At 30.3% G+C, this 22026-nt stretch overlaps 1 protein-coding gene across 1 annotated transcript; it reads left to right on the top strand.

The window, feature by feature from the left end:
* The first annotated feature begins 657 nt into the window (after positions 1-657).
* LOC113518826 (netrin receptor DCC-like) lies at positions 658-16798 on the top strand. Its single transcript, XM_026903826.3, is given in 16 exon segments — positions 658-1046; positions 9312-9504; positions 9773-9876; positions 10688-10830; positions 10832-10842; positions 10960-11164; positions 11247-11430; positions 11519-11973; positions 12075-12366; positions 12440-12555; positions 13254-13465; positions 14048-14202; positions 14667-14798; positions 15052-15206; positions 15343-15771; positions 15889-16798. Coding segments are annotated over 16 exon segments (2919 nt in total). The 5' UTR covers positions 658-937; the 3' UTR covers positions 15913-16798.
* The last annotated feature ends 5228 nt before the right edge of the window (positions 16799-22026 follow it).

Here is a 22026-nt window from a genome sequence, read left to right as displayed (position 1 = left end):
ATGGACATAACAGAGTATACTGTTTCACCCATGATACCAAAAAAACATACAGATGTTTATTATAATAAAATAATAAATATTGTAAATATGTAATTATTTAATAATATATTGATTTTTTTAATAATTTGACTCCATTGTTATTTGTAAATATTTAGCAGTATTGCATTTATCAAGTTAAATATTATACGTTACACGAATTTGCTCTTTAAATGCATTTGCAGGACGTGGAAAGGTGATCGTGTGACATTTGCTTAAAGGCTTACGAGTTTACATATTCGTATTGTTTTAGTTTACTTATATAACGCTGATCATACACAAAAAACTAAAAAATAATTAATTAGCCATTTTAAGAACAGTATCAAAATATGTTTCAATTGTTCAAGACAGAGTCTTTTATTTTCGCAAGAAAATTTTATCATAATTCTTGGGTTACACATTGTAATGTTTAAGACTATTTGTGTAAAATAGTCAATTATTAACCAGTGCATAAAACTTTTATATAGATACGGTCAGTGGACAATAATATTGAAAAGGTTTGCTTAGACAAAATTTATTATTTCCTGTTTGTATAGTATACACATAAAGTGTACCTCTATATGCATCAATAGTCTATGGTGTACCAAACCAGAAGACCAGCGGGTAAAGCGCCTTTGTATCCCCCCATTAGGAGAGAGTAAACAGATCAGGGAGGGAGGCGCGATAGTACGACGCAAGGCACCAAACCGGTTGGACGTGTGGAACGCTGATAGCGTATTGTCGAATGCGATGCCGCGTTTGTTTACCGAACTTTTCAAATTTGAATTTCGAATTGAATGACATTTTTTTTTAATGTATGGCGATCACGTAGGGAACGGAAGAGTAAAATGTTATGCCATAGTGAAATAGTAAACATGTAAATTGTCGACAGTGTAAGAATTGAGCTTAATTCAGTGGCAGTATGGTGGATGTTGGTGTCAATGAGTGTGATAACACCATAAATGGGCGGAACCAATTTGTGTTTCTTATATTTGTGCATTTGTTACTTATTGGACTGAATGGGACAAATGGTAAATATTTATTATTTTTAAGCACTAGACAATTATTAAAAGACAATTATTATAATTGTCTTCATATTTAGCTACATATTTTAAAGTTTTATAGAACCTTATAATATATAAGCAATTAATATTCAAATAAATTACCAAATTTATATACTACCCTCTATTTAGATAGGTGCTTCGACACCACAGGAAATTAAACTATTATAGTTCTTTATTTTTTCGTTTTATTTTAACGAATAGTAGAGCTGGTAGAGCACCGTTTTTTTTATCAGATCGGTACCATACCGAGTAATTAAAGTAGCATGGGGCCAATTAACAAAATGTTTCGTAGCCTGGTAGCCGTAGCCGTTTCGGTAATGAAACAATGGATTCTTTTTTGTTACTTAATTGAAGTTAACGGGTAATCGGTATTGGAGAACGCAATTAGAGTTTGTTATGTAACTTCATTTTAAAAGTCGAATGTTTTTATTAATAGAGTAAAAATCAATTATTCTTAAAATTGGAATGTGCCTGAATCTATTTGTACCTACTAACAAAAATATTTTATGGGTTCAGTGCTTGTGAATTTAGATGTGTTACTGATCTTTTTTGAATCTACTTATTTCTGGAAATATCGGAACTTTCTTGATTGAAATATTAAATGATTAAATTCAAGCAATTTTGTATTTTTGATAAGCATAGATTTGATAAATTATCTATTTATGAAATTATTTATCCTTACTGTATTTTGATCATTTATAATGTAATTTTTCCCATTAATTGTTACCTTTTGATGCTTTAACAGCTCAGCCGATAATATTTCGTATGGAGAAGGGCAAACGCTACTTATTATTCAGTTAAATGGATAAAAAACAAAACGTTTTATTTTCTCAATAAAAGTAAAGAAAAATGAAAGTTTGAATTTTTTAACAATATTTGAGATATCCTTATCGTATCTTATCGTATGGTATATCGTATATTAGAAAGATAAGTGTGTTTCGCTTACACACTAGGGGTGAATAAACTTTTGGGGATGAAATGTAGTCAATGTTAACTACTCCAACTCTAATCGACGCCAAAAATTTGGTATATCAAATAAAAAATTTAGAATTATTCTCTGGTAAGCGAAAATATCGATAACAAACTGATTTGAGTATTTGAAGGAGTAGGCTCGCCCCTGCCATATTGGATGCTTGATGAATTGTCCACTGGATGGCATGTCAAGTCTTATAATTACCACAACACAACAGACATCAAAAACTTCTAACTTCTACATAAAGTCATAAGTATATTTATTTTATTTTTTATTTTTACCTAAATGATTTTTTATTTTTAAATCAATATAAACGTGAAAATGGGTTTGTTAATCATTGTAATCTTTAGTCCTCATATTATTTCGTACATAGAAGGTTATAGGCTACTGTTTTTCTTTGTCAATCAATCAATGTCCTATACGTAATCGCGGCTTAGTTAGTCTTAATATACCCATATAAAAATTCCATGTTATAATGTTCGTTCACATTAATGCACAAAATCGCTTAACCTGTTTTGATGAAATTTTGTAAACGGGCATTATTTGCTTCAACTTAAGATATAGGATAGTAAAATTTTGAGAGATGGAATATTTTATTAATCCGAGTCTTCTTTACCATCATACGAAGGTAAGTTGGGGTTTTCGGGGCGGACTCATTTTGCTCTAGTATCACCTCCGGGAGCAATTATCCCCGAGCCATTCGTTCAGAGCTCTCATAGAACAATTTTATCCCAATAAGCAAAATAGAGCAAAACAATATATGCCAATGACTGCTAGTATATTTATAAACTTATGTCTAAGGACCAGGTAGAGATTATATAATGCATTATATATACATATATACATCTTAACATTCGTCACTCATGCGTAATTAATATAGGAATACGGCATTTAGTATCTCTTTACAACATGCCTAATTTTATATAAAATCGAATCGGAATCAATTAGTAATTATTTCACTTTCTTACTAATTTTGAAAGTTACATAAACTTAGAATTAATGTCATTCAATAATAATTGAGTATTAGCCGTGTGGACCCGGCATAGAATAGCCTCCCCCCCCTCCTTTTCCGTGGGTGTCGTAAGAGCCGACTAAGAGAGAACAAGGGATGGAAAACAGCGTCGCTCTTAAAACATGTCTAAAGCCCTGACTGCGATTACCAATCCGCCTGCCAAGCGTGGCAAATACTGGCAAAATCCCCCACGGGGGACGTTTATGTTCAGCAATGGACAGTTAAAGGCTGATATAATAATAATAATAATAAATTATGTAAACTACGACATTTTGTATTAATTTTTTGTATAACATTTTTTCAGAATGAGAATCGCTTTTATCTTACTGTGTGTAAAAGTTTATGTTGATGTTTGGTTGTTTATTATTCATTCTCGCTTTAATGGTTGGGCAAATTTGAATAATGTTTGTTACACAGAAAGGCTATTTATAATTTTAGAATAATCACCGAATTCGTTTAAGAAGTGGCGATAACATCGTGTACCATATATTATAATTGAGTAATCCATAATCGCCTTTTTTAAAAGTCAAAGGAAAATAGAATAACACATAAATTTTAAAAATTTTTGGTTCTGAATTAAAACATACACGGCCAGATTTTATATTAACTTTTCGAGAATACAACTATGAAATTCGCATCCAGTTTAGTGCAATAGTTTTTTTTTTGGTAATACAACAGAACAAACATACAGACAAAAACAAAAAAAAATCTAAAAATTGTTGTTTTGGTTTTTATTGCTATTATAAAAACCTTTTTTTAACATTTTTTTTTTAAATATCTGTTGTGCGGAAGCTTTGTCTAGTGTTATAACATATATGAATCTATTTAGATTATATACATATTTATACATAGTATGAAATCTTAGATTGCTGCCTTGTTTTTTTATCAGTATCTATTTTATATATTTACATATAAAATGTATCTTGACGTATTATTTAATAAATAAAATGAGTGTTTACGCATTAAAAGTATTATATTTATTTATAGTATATGTATTTATATAATATTTCATTATATATTTTAATATTTTATTTAACTGTATATTTGTTTATGTATTCTAAATAGTACAATTATTAATATTTAGAATTTCAGGGCACTTCAGCTGCCCTTTAACAACATGCTTTCTAACTGCATTGGGTTGATTGGAAAAGATCTTTGACAGAGATAAGTCCACCCTTGCTCACAATATTTATAAATGCATTAACAATGTATTTTACAAGTGCAATAAAGAATATATATAAAAAAAATGCAAAATTTATAAGATAAAATAAATATAGAAGTTATAAAGGAATCACTCATAACTATTTATCGAAGTTATTTATTCCGTTTTTCTCGAAGTATTTCTGTGGAGACATTATCTATATAATCTAAGTATGAAATATATCTATCTAAGTAGATATATTATTTATACCCTGGTTTATTACTTTTTGCGGCTTAACCGATTAATTGTTTTTATTAGCATCGTAACCTTTTATTGGGTGGCATGCAATAACAATTTAAATGAATTTGTAGCGTTCATGGTTACTTGGTCTCATTAGAAGCCGTAGATTAAGTGGTTAAGCAATGTTGAGTGAGGTAATCTCTTGGATGATATTGAGTGATATATCAAAAACAATTTACATTAATTTATATTATACGAGATGTTTCTTGCGAATTTGTTTACGAATATAAATTATTCCATATGTGAAGTTAAAATTTAAACTATCCAGGTACTAAATTTAATTTAAATCCTCAAAAACTTTTGGGTTTATAATAAGTAAACAGGATTATTCACCATGTGTTCCCGGAATAGAATGGGCTACTTTTTACTTTTTCGTGAGTATCTTAAGAGACGAATAAGGGAATCTAAGGAAGATAGAATAAGGAGGTATGGGCAGCAGCGTTTCTCTTAAAACATCATCAACGCCTAACTGCGGTGGCCAACCCGCCTGCCAAATTTAGCAACTATTGGCAAAACCCCCCAATAGGGGAGACCTATGTTCAGCAGTGGACAGCTAATGGCTAATACCACAACAAGAAAAGGTAAATTTACTTTTAAAAGAGATTTCTTGTTAAACTAACACAGTGACATAAGAAGTAATTTGTTAGCAATAGTAATTAAAGAGAGATTTAATATATAGATATAATATATAGATAGAATAATGGGAAAATAACAATATCTAACTGTAAATTTAACGAATTTGATAATAAAAAAACATTATACTCATATCTATAAAAATAAAAATATAAATACATATGCAAAATATAAATAAAACAGTAAAATTTACTCTATATATATATTTTTACAGTACAACATTTTAGGCCGCCCATACCGGAAATTCTGTAATTTTTCGTATAAATCAAATGTACAGAATCAATTTATTCACCCCGCCCATTGCACCCACACGTGCAATACAAAAAGACAAACAAGTCGAGATAGCTATATTGTATCGGGTTATCAGTGACAGTGACAAGTATTAATAAAGGACAACTACTGCCGATGCGCCCGCGCCTCAATAGCTTTATGGCGGGTATAAAAATAATAAAAATGATATATCAAAATTATTACAATACTCCGTGTGACATTTTATCTGGGTGTTTATCTAAATGCAGCTACGGAACCAGTGTTATTGAGATATTTGTTGGTAGATATTCGATTTACACGATACGTTAAAAAGCACTTCTAATCTTGAGTAGGCGTCAAACGCTGGACGTGTATTTTAACAGGATTATTAAACACACTAAAATATCCGTGTCATTGTAAATTATGGAAGGTTTTTGTTGTGATTTTATACTTGGTGTGGCTATTGTGTAGTTTTGAAATTTTAGCCATAAATTTGTGGTGGTTATTTCGTTTGATTTATGGTATTTATGTTATAGTATTACAACATTCGTATAAGATTCCAGGTCATCATGAGATTGGCTTCATGATACTTATTTAAATAACATATGGGTTATTTATCTTTTAAGTTGAAACACCTATCTTATTATTACATTGTTTGTATAAAGTTACAAAGGTATAGATTAATCGATTACTAGAATGTGCTTGTAAAATGGAATAAATCTGGAAAGAGGTTAGATTACTTCATTGTATCCCACTCATAATATATTTATAGAAAATAAGTCTGTTGTAAATTATTTATCATTGTAACATTTTTCTCTTTCATTATTAAATGATCGTATCTAATAAGAGTCGTGATGTCACCTACAATTATGTAATTACCTAAGTAATAAGGTTTTATATTCTGAATATTACTAGCTTTTACATGTGACGTCGTTCGCGTGACCGATTTATGTTTACTGACTGGGATAGAAAGCAGTCTATATCCTTCCCCACTTCATATATTACACATATACCAAATGTCATAGCCACTGGTCATGCCATTAAGATGCTATAAGGTAACAAACAAACTCACTTTCACATTTTTAATCTATATACGAGTATTAATACGTGATGCAAAAACTTTGTTCCCATTTCTTCGAAAATTGTACGGACGGAGGAGTACAAAATTTCACACACTTACAGTTTATATAGAGAAGGAGTGCACAATGTTAATACATTTTTTTTAATCATGCATAAAAATACATTAAAGCAATAAAAAAAATTACACACAATACCATGTATTTGACACACACAGGCATATATACTCTTTTGTTTATTGTTAAAGTCTGTGGTCAAATAGAGAACACATTAATATTGTTTGTCTTTAATATTATTTGTCTACAGTCTTACTGAATGTCAAAGATAACCATAATGTCATAATAAAATCATTTATTACAATATTTATTATGGTCCAATTTTGACCTTTGAGTAACCAATAGTATTAATAAATATTTAACTATAATTTTTTTGTACATGCAAAGTAGGACTCTGTTTATAAAATCAATTTAAAACCAATCTTTGTAGAGAAGAAAAGGAAAATTGTTGTTGCTTGTTTTGCGATTATCATTAAGGAAAGAGGGCTTCTTGATACTAATGGATTAGTAGTTTTTGTGTAGACAGATAATATTTATTATTCTTTTAAAAATAATGGCAGTATGAGTCGAAGTATAAATGTAGGTATACTTAATAAAAAAAATTAAACTATAAATGTGGATTCTATTCTTAATATAGAGTCTCTCTGTCTCTTTCTTTCTCTCTCTCTCTCCCTCACTCACTCTGTTAAATGCGCCTATCTAATTATAATAATCATTATCATTATAGTTTACGATATAAAATACTATACTTTTAAAAATGTAGTGGCCATTTCCATATATTATTTTTTTAGTTATAACTGGTATATATTTATTAGTATTTATGATAATTAATTAATTTGACATTAATAATCAAAATATACAACATTAATTAAAGAATCGTTTTGACATCAAAACAAGGTCATTATGTAATGCAATAACAAATATTTTTATTAAGTAACAAGATATAGTTCGTAAAATTCGTGAAGATTAATAAAGTTTTTATTATTAAGAAATATAATAAATGGATACTAAATATTAGTAAATATGGATGACGTAGGTATCTACTTACACAAAATATAGACAATATCTCAAAACCAAGACTATCACTCGTAATTATTATGTTATGAAATTCCTTTTATATTTCTTTTTTATTTAAGTGCTCTTAGCAAAGTGAAAAATTAAAAAGGTAAACGAGATCGTATAAGCTGTATACTTTATTGCTGCTACTCGACATGGGTCATATAATTTTTTTTTATTTCGTACGTGATATGGGTACGCCATAGAACATTGGCTGATGAATTTTAACACGCACAAGTAAAGTGAAGTAATAACTTTGATTTACATATATACATATTCCGAGTTATTTCCTAATGCCATTTGTCGGGTGTGAAGATATTTTCTATCGTTTATTTTGATATGAAGCTATTATATAGGGTTGAAAAACTTTAAATTTAATACAAAATATTAGAAAATTTGTCGGTTATCGAATTTTTAATTGTTATATCTCCAAGCATGTCTTGGTTTGTGAGAAAACAAAAAAAAAAAAATTCTTAGAGCAGAGAGAATTCACAAGAGTAAGATAGGTACTTTGCATAAGCGAGGCTTCGGAATCGATTCCCAATCATGCCAGTTTAGATAAATGTATTCTTATCTTAAATATTAAGATCCAGTCAGATGTAGATGCATAGAAAGATTCTGGAAATTTGATCGGGTTCATCGTAAAATAGGATAGAATATTACACTATGAGAAACTAGAGAACTAACTGTTGTTTGTTGAAAGTAGACAACGACTGTAACAGTAATAATGTAACAGTGCAACCCTGTATTTGTTAATAAAGGTTTATTATTATTATTATTAATTGGATTTTTTTATATTAGTCGTTAACTGTCCATTGCTGAACATAGGCCTTCTCCATAAGGTGGGTTTTGCCAGTAGTTGCCACGCTTGACAGGCGGCTTGGCAACTGCAGTTAGGCTTTGGTAATGTTTTAAGAGAGATGCTGCTGCTCATCCTTTGCCCTCCCTTAGTCGCCTCTCACACCCTCGGGAAAGGAAGGGGTGACCTATTCTATACCGGGACCTAGACGGCAAGGACATGGAATGTGAATGTGAATGTGAATGTGAAAGGGACTCCATTTTCCGCACTTAGCCTCTCATTTGGGCCATTGTGCGTATGAGTCGTGGCTAGTGCAGCCAACCTAGCTCCGTCCAGAAGCGCAGAAGCTTCCTGGGTTCTTCACAGGCCTCACGGAGCGACCTCACCGTTCCGAGGATTTCTAAACGTTGATGGGCCACAGCCTCACATTCCAGGATTACGTGAGCTGCCGTTTCTTCGGCGTTGAAACAGCCTCGACATAGAGGGCTGTCTGTGGCTCCTATTGTGTATAGATGGATTAAAATAGATTAAAGAACTACTCCTTGTCATCCCCAGGATATCATAAGAGATGACTAAGGGAAAAATAAAATATAAAAAGTTCCGCTGTTACTCGTATATTGTATTCAAATGCAGTGAGAATAAAAAAATATAGAAAAATAATTTAGAAATCAAAACTTTGAGAGTAAAATACAAAACTATAGAGTAAAATCGAAGTTACCTTACATAGTGCGTTCAAATGTTAAACCTATGTGTATGGACTATGAAGACTCAATATTTTTTGTCGTTTTTAAAAACATATTTTTTTAGGAACATGTTTAGATTTACTGAACACATATTGAACACTCTCTTTAAAGAATATTAATAATTTAGATTTCACCTAAGTAGGTATTTTTATAAGAATCATGTTCATTTATTATTAATATCATTTATCTGTAGCACAAAACCGAGCGCCTCGCATCAAAGAACACCCATCAAACACAGTATCGGGACGCAGCGAACCCGCTACCCTGAGATGTGTTGTGGAAGGTCGTCCAAAGCCTATAGTACAGTGGTACAAGGATGGGCTACCACTACCGCCGGCTGAAGACGGTCATAGGGTATTATTGGAAGATGGTCTGTTGTTTCTGAGGTAGGTATATATTATTTCTTTTTAATGAGCACCATTTAACCAGTTTAATTTTAAAATTAAAAGTACAAGTTGTAATATAATATGTTAGCATTGTTTAATAACTACTAGATATAAATAATAGTTGAAGTTAAAATACTTGAATTGAAGTAGTTTAATTAAAAATTGTATAAAAAACTTTATGTTTTTTCTAGTTAGAAATATTAAAGTTAATTTATTCAAGTAATATCATAAATATGATCAAATTAATATTATTTTCTATACAATACAGAATAAATAGGGGAAAAAAAGAGGGCGATGAAGGAATATATTGGTGCATGGCACGGAATATTGCTGGTGAAGCCATAAGTCATAACGCCTCGCTAAACGTTGCCGGTGAGTTTTTTATTGCTTTCTTTATTAAAGACTCAAACATGTTATTGAACAATTCAAAGTTTTTTACAGACAAACTTTTGAAAAGATTCTCAATACAAGTGAATTTTTTTATTGTAAGTTACGCAGTATATATGATATATACTGCATAACTTACAATATATAACTACTTACTTATTAAATAATATAACGTACTTACCGATGTTATATGTTCCTTTAAGTTTTTTATGTATTACCATTACATTTATATGTAAATATGTACTGTTGCGTACATTTGGTATTTACCAAATTTCTGCTTACTGATTCTAATGAGAATCATAATGAATATATACATTTTATTTGGTTTGGTTATTTTTTTTGTATTTACTGTGTACATCTTGCGCCACCTACCTTCTATCTTTACTTACTTACTCTATCCCAGGTCATAAGATATTGCTTTTAGCGATAATGCTGTCTTTTATATTTGCATATTCTGTATCAATATTCTTTGTATACTGTTCTTTTGTCTATAATAAAGAGTTTATTATTATTAATATTTAAGATAGGCACATATTAACCATATGCACAATAATGCTAGTTTATGCAACATCTTGATGTAAACCGCAACACTACTGCTGTGAAATTGGTAAAAAATGATTCTTATTACGAGTATTATTATGTGCAAATTAAAATAGTACATGTAGGTATATTAAAAATTTCATTTAAATATGTTGAACCATTTATCGCGATTAAGTAACAAATACTTAATCGATTACAAAATCCAATTTATGGGATATAATAAGTACTAGCGAATTTAGATTATATTAATTTGCAGTACTTCGAGATGACTTCAGAGCTGAACCCAGTAATTCAATAGTGGCTGCAGGTGAACCTGCTATATTGGAATGTTCACCTCCTCGAGGTATTCCAGAACCTTCAGTGTATTGGGTTAAAAATAACCAGATATATGACGTTGAAGCTTAATGGCAGGTACAACATTGATTTTTTTATATGTATTTAATAAAAAAATATTGACAATAAATACCTAATAGAGATCAGAAATATAATATGAAATTAATGTAATATAAATATTATTTTTATTTTTAGGGTAACAGTAACAGATACAGGAAATTTGAAAATTCTTGAAACTTTACCTTCTGATAATGGAGTATATAGATGTGTTGCTACAAATATTGCAGGAGAAAGACAATCTAGAATAGCAGGATTGATTGTTTTAAAACGTCCTCACTTCATTGTTAAACCTAATAATATCACGACATTGGTAGGACAAACTGTGGAATTTAATTGCCAGGTATTTAATGATTATTTCTTTAACACTCATAAAGGATATAACAAATTGTATAGCACCTACATGTATAGTATGTTTATTTTAGAGTTACGATTCAAATGTAAAAATAACATGGGTCAAAGAAGACGGGTCGCTGCCTTCCCATGCATCAATAATACGAGGCCTATTACGGCTGGAGCACGTGTCTGCGAGCGATGCGGGCGTGTATTCCTGCCGGGCCGATAGCAATGCCGGCAGTAGTATCACTAGCGCCACACTAACCGTTAACTGTAAGCACTGCCTCTATTTTGATCCATTTTATTGCATCAATAAGTCTATTGCGGTCCTGATTTATTTTAATATGGCCATCTGTTTCAGCATTACCGCACTTCACGCAGATACCATCTAATCTAACCGCATGGGAGGGTGATGTGGTATCAATTCCATGTGAAGCTAGAGGTTTACCTACGCCTACAACTTTTTGGATATTAGAAGGAAATCAGGACTCTTTGCTCTTCCCAGAATGTACGAAAAGTAATACAAGTTTATTATATCTAGATGGAGCTAAACCAGAACACAGTGGAAGAGTGATTTGTACAGCAGTCAATGCTGCAGGAAGTATTATGCAAGAGGCTTATCTTACTGTTTTGAAAAAGAATAACAATGATTTAAAGGAATCATCTTTGGACCAAGATTCGAGTATAATTTATGATAATGAAGCGCGCATGACGCAATATGAGCTTGTTCAATCGAGAAAGTATTTGCAACAAAATGTTTTAGTTATGAGGAGAGTAGAAGCGTTATCGTCTACTTCGCTGAAAGTTGTCTGGGATGTAAGTATTTTGACATGTTTTGCTACATTTATTGGTGCCTGTATTGAATTTAATATCTAGTATTATACTAGTATTTTTATTTTAATCTTTTATTTTAACAGGTGTTAACTGATTACAATGAATATTTAGAAGGTGTCAAAATTTGGTACAATGGAACTACATTAAACTGGAAAAATGTAACTAATGAAGAAGTCGCAATTTTAAATTCGTCTCACTCAGGAGCCATAGTTTGTTCTAATGGTTCTCTAACAAATGTTGATAATAGTGGATCATCTAGTTATATTTTATCTGGATTGATGGCGTACACTCAGTACGATATATTTTTAATGCCGTTCTACAAAATGTTGCTTGGAAAGCCTTCTAATTTAATGACAGGATATACCGACGGGGATGGTAAGGGATTTTACCTTTTAATATTAATTTCGGGGTTGTATTATAGGGTATTTAATATTGATGATTATTTTAGTACCATCCGCACCTCCCCAAAGTGTGACAGCAGGCGTAATTAACGCAACTTCGGCATGGATACGTTGGGAACCGCCACCTGCGAATACATGGAATGGGGAACTTACTGGGTACTTGGTGAGTGTTTTCCTTCTAATTATTGTTACATACTCTGTTTTCGTAAAATTTAAGTGTCGGATTGCTATCTTGAAGTTAATTATGTTATTAAGCCACTACTTAATATTAAACCACTATTTAATAAGATACAGCGAGGCTAATAATCCCTAGTCAATAATTTGCCATTGAATAATCAAGTCGCTTAAATCTGATAAATTATTTTGTTCACAGTTATAGACTTGTGACTCTATTAATAAAAAATCTTTCAATCCGCTTATTTTAGTGCAAATACATTGAGAGGTATGCCTTATAATTAGTCAATGGTCTTTGACAATTAACTTCCGTGGTATGAAGTAGATGGCTTTAAATATAATTCTAAATGCTAATGTGCTCTAGTTCTATGGCTATCTGCCAGGTTTCTTGGCAAGCCTATAGATAGCCTGTAGCTACAGATTTTAATTTAAATACTATATATTCTTATAATGAACAAATGTTGTAGAAATAATGAGTAATTTATAAGTTTTTTTTTATACAACTTAGAATGGCAAATAAGCTGACGGCCCACCTGATAGAAAGTGATAACCATGGACATGGACATATAAGATATATACTAATAAGTTATAACTAATAATGTATATCCTAAGGAATTTACTGTCGTTAGGAGGAAGCAATAAAGCGCCTATAAACATGATGGTTGACGCGAGTTAATCTATTTCTAGATCGAGATCCGAGTGAGTGGCAGTACTGGTGGTCGGGTGGTAGGCCAAATGTCGTTGGGACCACGTACTCGAGCCGCTGCAGCTAGTTCCCTTCGATCTGGTGGACGTTATACCGCTAGAGCTGCTGCTGTGACCAGCAAGGGTCACGGTCCCTTCAGTGCACCTGCACAGATTCATATGCTGCCAACGCAGTCACAGAGACATTATGTGCAGTAAGTTCCTTTCATACTATTATCTATAAATGCAAACAGTTTGGTAGTTAAAATTAAGATTTATATATTATTTTTAAGATATTTATAAAAATGTAACTATTTCTAATGTTCATTCGTTAATAATTGACTTATAATCTATAGATATTATACCTTATAATAACCATTTTGATTGGCAATTAAATAGTTACTATGAATCTATGTAATTATCATAGGCAATTAGTACTGATCAAAATACATAATTCATTCATATAGGTTAATACATCCTGTGTAAACTTTATTAGTTTATTATTAGTTGACAGTGTAGTTAGTTGTTAAATATTTTGATAAATATACAATAGTTAACTACTGTCTTAAAATTATATTTAATATGATGCGTTTATGGTGCTTATATTTGATATATAATAAAAAAATATTTGATTGTGTACAGACTCAAAGTAAAAAAATATTTTTAGTTCTAATTTATGACATTAGAAATTTATTTAAACACTGCTCCATGGTAATAATTTTTTCCTCAATTATACGATGTTTATGATACCTTAATATATTACAGTTTTGTATCATTCTGACGTTTTTTTCATTTAGGACAGAGCCGCCACAAGACGGTAATATTCCTCATATTTTACAAGAAACATGGCTATTAGCGCTGGGTCTGATATTATTTTCTGTCATCGTGATTGGATTATTCAGTATTTACTATATTAAGCGAAGAAATGGTATTCAGAGGAAAAAATCTAACGGTAAGCCACATAAATGCTATACTCAACTGACGCTGTACACATTAAAACAGCGATATTTTGAAATAATAAGTAGCTCGTCATTGAAATTTAAGCTACAGTTATATATGGGGTACTTTTACTGAAACACAGCCATGAACACTATTAAGAAAGAGCCATAATTCATGTATAAGTGTACAAATATGGCTTTTTCTTGTTCGAGTAACATGAGCTACTTAATACAGTTTTCTTCAGAATTAGAATTAAAAATATCAAGATAATGCTACACAGTAGCTGACGGTTATGAAGATATGTTAGTGAGAGTCGAAGGATGCAAGTTACACTTGCATCCTTCGGGTTATAAAAATAACAAGTTTCTGTATTGTATCGAAGCATATTGCTTCGATTCGATTCGATTGTTACAGTGAGTGGAGTTCTTTAAACGTTTGTTATAAACGAAGTAATTGAAACATTGAACTCAATTGTAGGTCAATCGATTGTTACGGCGCAACAGTGCTTATTGAATAAAGACACGATATGGTTACGAGACCGGCCCGTCTTTGCCTCTGCAAATGACCCCACTTTAGATGTAACCAGTTGTAACCAGAGTCTTTTGCATGGTGAGTAAATTACTTAAACACAATTGAAAAACCGCAGTGCTCAATGTTATTTATTGGATGTTTGTTTTTTTAAAAACACGTAAAATCTTTTCGAGATTATATCAGATAAAAAAATATTCAACAGTAGTTGTTGTCATTTGTTAATATTATGGACTTTTTGGAAATAGTCATTTTTACATTCTATAACTCCTAAATAAAACGAGTAATATTTATTTATTACCATAGATTTTTAACAGTATATTTTTATTAAAAGGTGGTCAATCGACAAGTATACTGAGTGTAGAACCAGAGTACAGTCTTCCTCAAAATTCAATTCAAGGATTAGATGCATCTAGCGTGGATAGAATACGACGTGGTCCGCCCGAGCCATATGCGTCCAGTGCTATTTACACGGAGCTCAATTTTAAGGTATGCCACGATAAGATTTATGAGAATTCCATTGTTGCTACAAGATTAGATTACAGATTTGCATAACTTAACGCTATCACACACCAAATAAGTTATGAAGTTATATCTCTAACAATGCATTTCAATTTTTATACAGGACAATAACGAAATGGACGTAAGGAATTGTTCAGAAAGACGATCCCATAACAATAGTATTGTAAGATCATGCAACGGAAGTATACAGTATTCTAACGGAGAGTGTTCCACGTGCTGTCACAGTACATCGAGTAGATCGACAAAAGATTACAGGGAGCCAAGACATGAAATGGTACATAATGAGATTAACGTTTTAGAAGACGACTGCGTATCTTGTCATACCAATAGATCAGGCTCCAGGAGTAGACAGGACAAAAGCAAAGTGTGTCCAGCGAATGATTTAGAATACGACTATCCGCAATGGCACTGGCTCGGAAGGGAGAACAGTTTCAAAATTCCCATGCAGACGAGCAGACATTCGAATGTAGCGAGGTCGGAGCAGGGCTGCCAAATAAATCTATGTGATATACTGCCGCCGCCGCCGTATGAGGTAAATTGAAGTTGTTTTTTTTTTACAAAAATCACAGGATGTCTGTATTTTTGGTAAACTGTGTATGCAGTTTACTGTTGTCTTGATTATTTGTTGTAACTATTTCATTGTTTACAGAGTCCAGAAAGTAAGAACAATTAAGGAATGAAATGATAAGAGACATAGAATTTTAGACAATTTAACAAAACAAAGCAATAAACATTTTAACTATAAGTTACTTAATAACTAACTTGTTTCACAGTTCTGTTAATAATGTCCAGTTTTAGAGTTAATAAAATTAATGTTGTAAGTAGATAACGTTATTCTTAAACTGGTCATGTAAAATGTAATCGTTGTAGTTGCAGTTCTAGTGCTTGTAACAGTAGGTACCGAATTTTCGAAACTTGTATCTCGTAACTTATTCCTATCAATATTCTAGTCACACTGTATAGGACTAGCTTTACATTTGATAAACACTATTTGGTGAAATACTCCAGAAATATATATAAATTTTTCTATAACATTGCATGAACTCAAGGTTGTTTCAAGTTCGACTGTAAATGTAATTTTAATACAGCCCTGCATTTCACTGCCATATACGTTTAGGATTACTAAATTTAGTTTCATAATCTTTGACTGTGATATTTATATAAATTTGTGTATTAGAATTAAACGTAATCCTAGCGTAAAGAACCTCATTTACACGAAGTGATTTTTCTTTTTAATATGTGAAAACACGTGAATACTTACTTCTGTAAATATTAATATATTATTATTACCTTTAGTCTCACTCTGAATTCAGTTGTGCAACAAAAAAAAAAATATTTTAGTCAGAAAAAATCTACTCGTGTGTATAGGTCTTAGTAAATAATAAGGAATCTTGTAAATGTTTCCTAAAAATTTTAAACACAAAGTACACATATTTCATGAACGATTTGTAATCATAATTAGAAATCGAAGTCTGTAATCGAAATATTTTCTGACACACCCGCGTGTTTATCCAAAACAAAAATATAAAGCATCTTTATGATAAACTTGTTTGTTTTATTTATGTATACTATTTTATTACCCGTCTATATCAATTTTTTTACGCTAGCAATTTTTTATGTTTAATTTAAAAAAGTTGTAAAAACAAAATAGAAAGAGGACCAAACATATGTTCATTTTACTCTTTAAATTGTTTGATATATATTGTATATAAGTAAACTACTGAATTTATTTAGATGGGATTTGACAGAAAGCCTTTGTTAAGAAATGTGATTGAGAAAGAGATACATAGACAGGGGGTTTTAAGGAGTAGTATGTGAAAGTTTTATCACTGATATCTATGTTAATTAAATATATACAAATAGTATACTCACGACGACTATAATCCCTAATGGAACAATCAGAAGCATTTTTAAACGTTGCTGTGTAGTATAAAGTAACATTTTATACTAATATGCTTGGCTCACATAAGTATTTAACAGGCGAGCCTAACGGCGTTACTCAGAAATACTTGTTTTTGATGTTTTTTATTACTGGAGAGTTGGTCAAAAACTTAAATAACATACTTTTTGTGAAAAGTATGAAAACTGAAGAAAGAGACTACAAAATTTTGTAAGTATACACTACAATAGAAAATTATGAACAAGGTTGTACTAATTGAATGTACTATTAAATATTATGTTTATTCGATATTATTGTTATACTCTATTAGAATTATATTGGTCATGTGGCCTCGGCATAGAATAGGCCACCCCATTCTTCCCGTGGATGTCGTAAGAGGCGACTAAGGTAGGGTGAGGGTCGGAAAGCAGCGTCTCTTTTTAAATATCTCCAAAGTCTAATTGCCAAATATGGCAACTACGGGCAAAACTCCCCCAGGAGGGAGGCTTACGTTCAGCAGTGGACAGTTAAAGGCTATATGATGATGATAATTAGGATTATATATTTAGAAATTTGTGCAAGTTGAAAATAAAGAAAATTCTTATCTACCTAGTTATTTTATTTAATTATTTAATATAATAAATCTAAAACAAATGAAAAAGATTGATAATAAATCTATGTAATATAGGTAAAAAAGTAAAATTAAAGGAATAAAAATACAAAGATCTTTGGTCGACAATTATACTAAATGCGCAGTTCTTAAGTTAGCACAAAAGACAGTACTTATAGTAACGGGATACCTTGTATTAAGTATTTTTATAACAAATCACATAATATATTTTTTAATTACATAAAATTAATTAAAAATAATATTAATATTTATACAATTATTATGATCAAACGTAACTGAAATTGTAACATATCTAATTTAAATCTGCCTTAATTTTATAAAGGCAAAATTTTCTGCCAATAAATTATTACTATTAGCAAATTTTCGCAGTTTGGGAAATGAAAATCTGACTTATTCTGGAGAAAGGTTACGGGTTAAGAGCATTTGGTAATAAATCGTGAAGCCCAATTTATTCCTGTCTTGCTTACGTATCGGCCACATTTTATACCTTTTCCGTATAGAATTAACGTCCCTTTATCAGGAGTTTTAAGAACAAAGGACCATTTGATTCAAATTACATTTGTACCGTTCGTGGAATTCTGTGCTAGGAACGCTAGACTTTAATTAGTAGACTATTATTTTACTATTTCAGAATTTACTATCTTTAATTTATTTTAACTTCTTGGAATGCACATTCCAAAGTCCTATTTAAAGAAAAAAAAACTGTTGAGAAAATATTATGAATTTATGACTTATATTTCAAAGAAGTTTATTGTTTTGATAAATAAAGTTTCATCATTACTTACATTTGGTGTTCGTTATTTTTTACGCTGAAAGAGAAAGGAGACAGAATATAAACAAGTATTTATAAGATATTTTTTATATTAGAATAAAAAAAATAGATTTCAAAAGTAAATTTAACACATAAAATACTTGCAAAATTTTGTTGTCTTTTTAGTTAAATGTGTTTTAAAAATATAAAATATGTGTTATTATTGATCATACTTTTAGTCATGACTTTAATATGATAATTATAAAATAATATAATAATTGATATAAGTAATTTAATTAGATAAAGTAGGAAGGAACAGCTGAAAATGTTAGGCGAATATTCATTAAGGTTGCATGATATGTAGGTTTCATTAATATGATTAAAGTGCAAGTAAACATAACGTAATGCAACAACACCTCGGAATATGGCACATCGCCAATTCATTGTCAGTATCATAACATTTTCCCACTTTAATTAAATAATAAATTTAAATTAAAGCAGAAGTTATATTTAAATTAAAGAATAAATTTATTTCTAAGTAAGATAGTGGAAAATGGCGAGATTCTTCAGTAGTAAAAAAAATACTGTTTAAGTATTGATTTGTTCGTAAAGCAAATAAAATAAGACCCATATTTATGAAAATAGATCTTCCGTCATCAAAACGAGATCAATTTGTGGAATATTTTAAATTTTAATAACATTATTAATAATAAAATAGAAACAAGACGATTAAATTCAATGACTTAATAAGAAGTAAGTTCTTATAGTTAAAAAAACAATAAAATAATTTAGAATTAATGAGTAACATACGTACGTAAAAATACAACGGAGATAAATATATCCTCGTTTTTGGAGATGTTTGATAATGCTGTTAGTTGCCTGGATATCCAATTTTATTTATAAGCACAATGTCTATTTATCTAACACAATTATCCCCAAATGTAAGCTTTCTCAGAGTGGCTCAATTTAATTGGGATTAGGAGATCGCATCGTAAATGATACCTATCCAATCTTCTCAGAACTAACTAGGTGTATTTATATATTTACCTTGTTGATTAATTGAAGCATCAGAATATACAGTAATCATTATCTTAATTAGAAGTATAAATAAACCTGTAAACAATTTATATTTGTACTAAGAATTTGAAATAATTTAAGGCGATCAGTAATAGATATAGGTACATACACGACAGGTATTTTGTAAGTTTATATATTAATATAATAGAACATTTTATTCTAGCAAAAAATAACTTTAATCATGACGATCATCACACATACACGAATGACGATATGAAAATGTAATTTTTTTGTTTCTCAATAACCAAAAAATTACATGTTCAATTATTATAAAATTTGTGTGTTACCTATTTGCAAAATGATTATGAAAATCATTCTGAATCGGCAAAGGAATTGCGTTATTTTGGAATTTGGAAGTTGCTGTTGTTGTTACTGTTTGAGATATTTTATCTCTACAAAATCGAAACATACCTACAAAAATTATAGTATCGAGCAGAGATCAAACTCGTAACTATCAAAAGGTGAGTCAGTGTTACACGACTGAGCTTGACAATGTTAAGCAATTTGCAAAACGCAAAATGTCTATCCACTACCTACACAATCTTGACGTATTCCTGAAAGCTGCTCCAGTTTCTCAACTCAAACACCTACAATTGAAAATATGGTCCAAATATGGTAATATGGTAAATATTTATGAGCTTCGTCCAAATATATTTAAATGAGATGTAGGACTGTAGGTAAGTTGTGTTGAAACCCAACAAGATGGATAATTTGCAAGTCGGCTTATTCTCGATCAACATCTTATGATAAATGCTTTTCTTATGTAAATGTAACCAGGAGCTGATAATATTGTTAGCATAAATTATACTTACAGATAAACTTTAGTTTTTAAAGTCATTTTTGCTTCATTACACATTACGGTAACGGTTCATATTTTCGAAGAAAATTTATTTCAATTTTTTTTATAAGATTATAGAATTAATACATTTTAATTATAATATCCGACCATCTGCTTATATAAAAGTTATAAAATTATAAAAATTCATAACTATTTCATAATAAAGTCAATGTTTATCAAATTTTAAATTTTAATATATAATATAAATTTCTTATGAAGCATAAGCTTGTTGTAAACAAAACCATTTATACATTTCAATGGACCTTCTCATAATTTGTATGTTATGAAATAAGAAATCGAATTTTATAAAACGGAATGAGTAAGAATGTCAGTTTTGTATTTAAAGCGTTAAAAAATGTACTCATAGCCCTGCTTTCACTATTTAAAAAAAGTCCAAATTACTTACAGACAAAAAAAAAACAGACGATTACTATATGAGAAAAACTGATAAAATATTAAACATTAAGTTACGAGAATACATGAAAACATACATGACATTTTAAGACCTCGTACTAAATCAGCAACCATTAGCCATTGTATTTAATTCTACATTATAAACAAATGTTCCATGTCTTTTATATGAAATGTACTCAATATTAGTTATTAGCTATGTCTTTTATTTATTTTATGGTCATAACACGGTCATTATTAATGCGGATGGCTATGTTGTATCATACACAGCACATATTTCGGATTTAACACAAAAATTATGGGCACTTTATTATTTCGATATTCTAGCGTGGGGAGAGTTGACTAATGATAAACGATAAAATAACAAATATTATGTCATCTTCTGAAGTATTTAAATTCAATTAAAACGTATTTCTTATTGGAAATGTTTGTTATGTATTTTTACTTTAAGAAAAGTTTGCATTATTCTAATTGTATCCCTAAATTCTCTTCGCATTATTTGGATATACATGTATCGTTATTCGTTATCAGGATCAAGTCTATTGGTGTGTCTTATTTCATACAAATTTGTTTAAATGTATAAGCGTTATTAAGTAAAAAAAAAGGATTGGATTTAAGACTATGGTATAGGTAAAATCGATTAGATTACAAAAAGAATGATCAAAATCGTCTTAACAAAACAGCGTAACATCTTAAAGGTTAGCAGATAAAAAATGTCTATATCATTAAGTATGTTTTATATATTACATTTTATGCATCAATGAAGTTAAAGTAAATAAAAACTAAAATATAAAAAATACAGTCATTGAGAATTTCCCGGGATTGAGAATCTCTTTCCTTTTTAAAATCAAAAATTGTGTTCACACGCTGAAGATATATCGCAATACCTCAATCGAACTTCAGTTAAAATTATAGCTAGGACCTCCACCATGTTATTTACAAATGGACCTACTTGCATTCCCTTCATACTGCACTAATCCATTAGTCGTACATGAAAAGTTAATATATAAATGTCAATAAAACAGTCAGACAGGTATTACGGGCACTCTCCCTGCCCTAGGGTGCAACCATGCTTTTCCCTTATACTTTTTATTCTCAGTATAGTACATACATAACGGAATTTTATATTTGTATATACGAAGGACTTTAAAATTCGAAATGCAACAAAATATTTAAAGAGAGAACGTTGAAAAGAAATAT

This window comes from Galleria mellonella, unplaced genomic scaffold (assembly GCF_026898425.1).
Source record: "Galleria mellonella isolate WM207_F2 unplaced genomic scaffold, CSIRO_AGI_GalMel_v1 utg165, whole genome shotgun sequence".
Taxonomy (NCBI): domain Eukaryota; kingdom Metazoa; phylum Arthropoda; class Insecta; order Lepidoptera; family Pyralidae; genus Galleria; species Galleria mellonella.
This window is presented reverse-complemented; position numbering and strand designations above follow the sequence as displayed.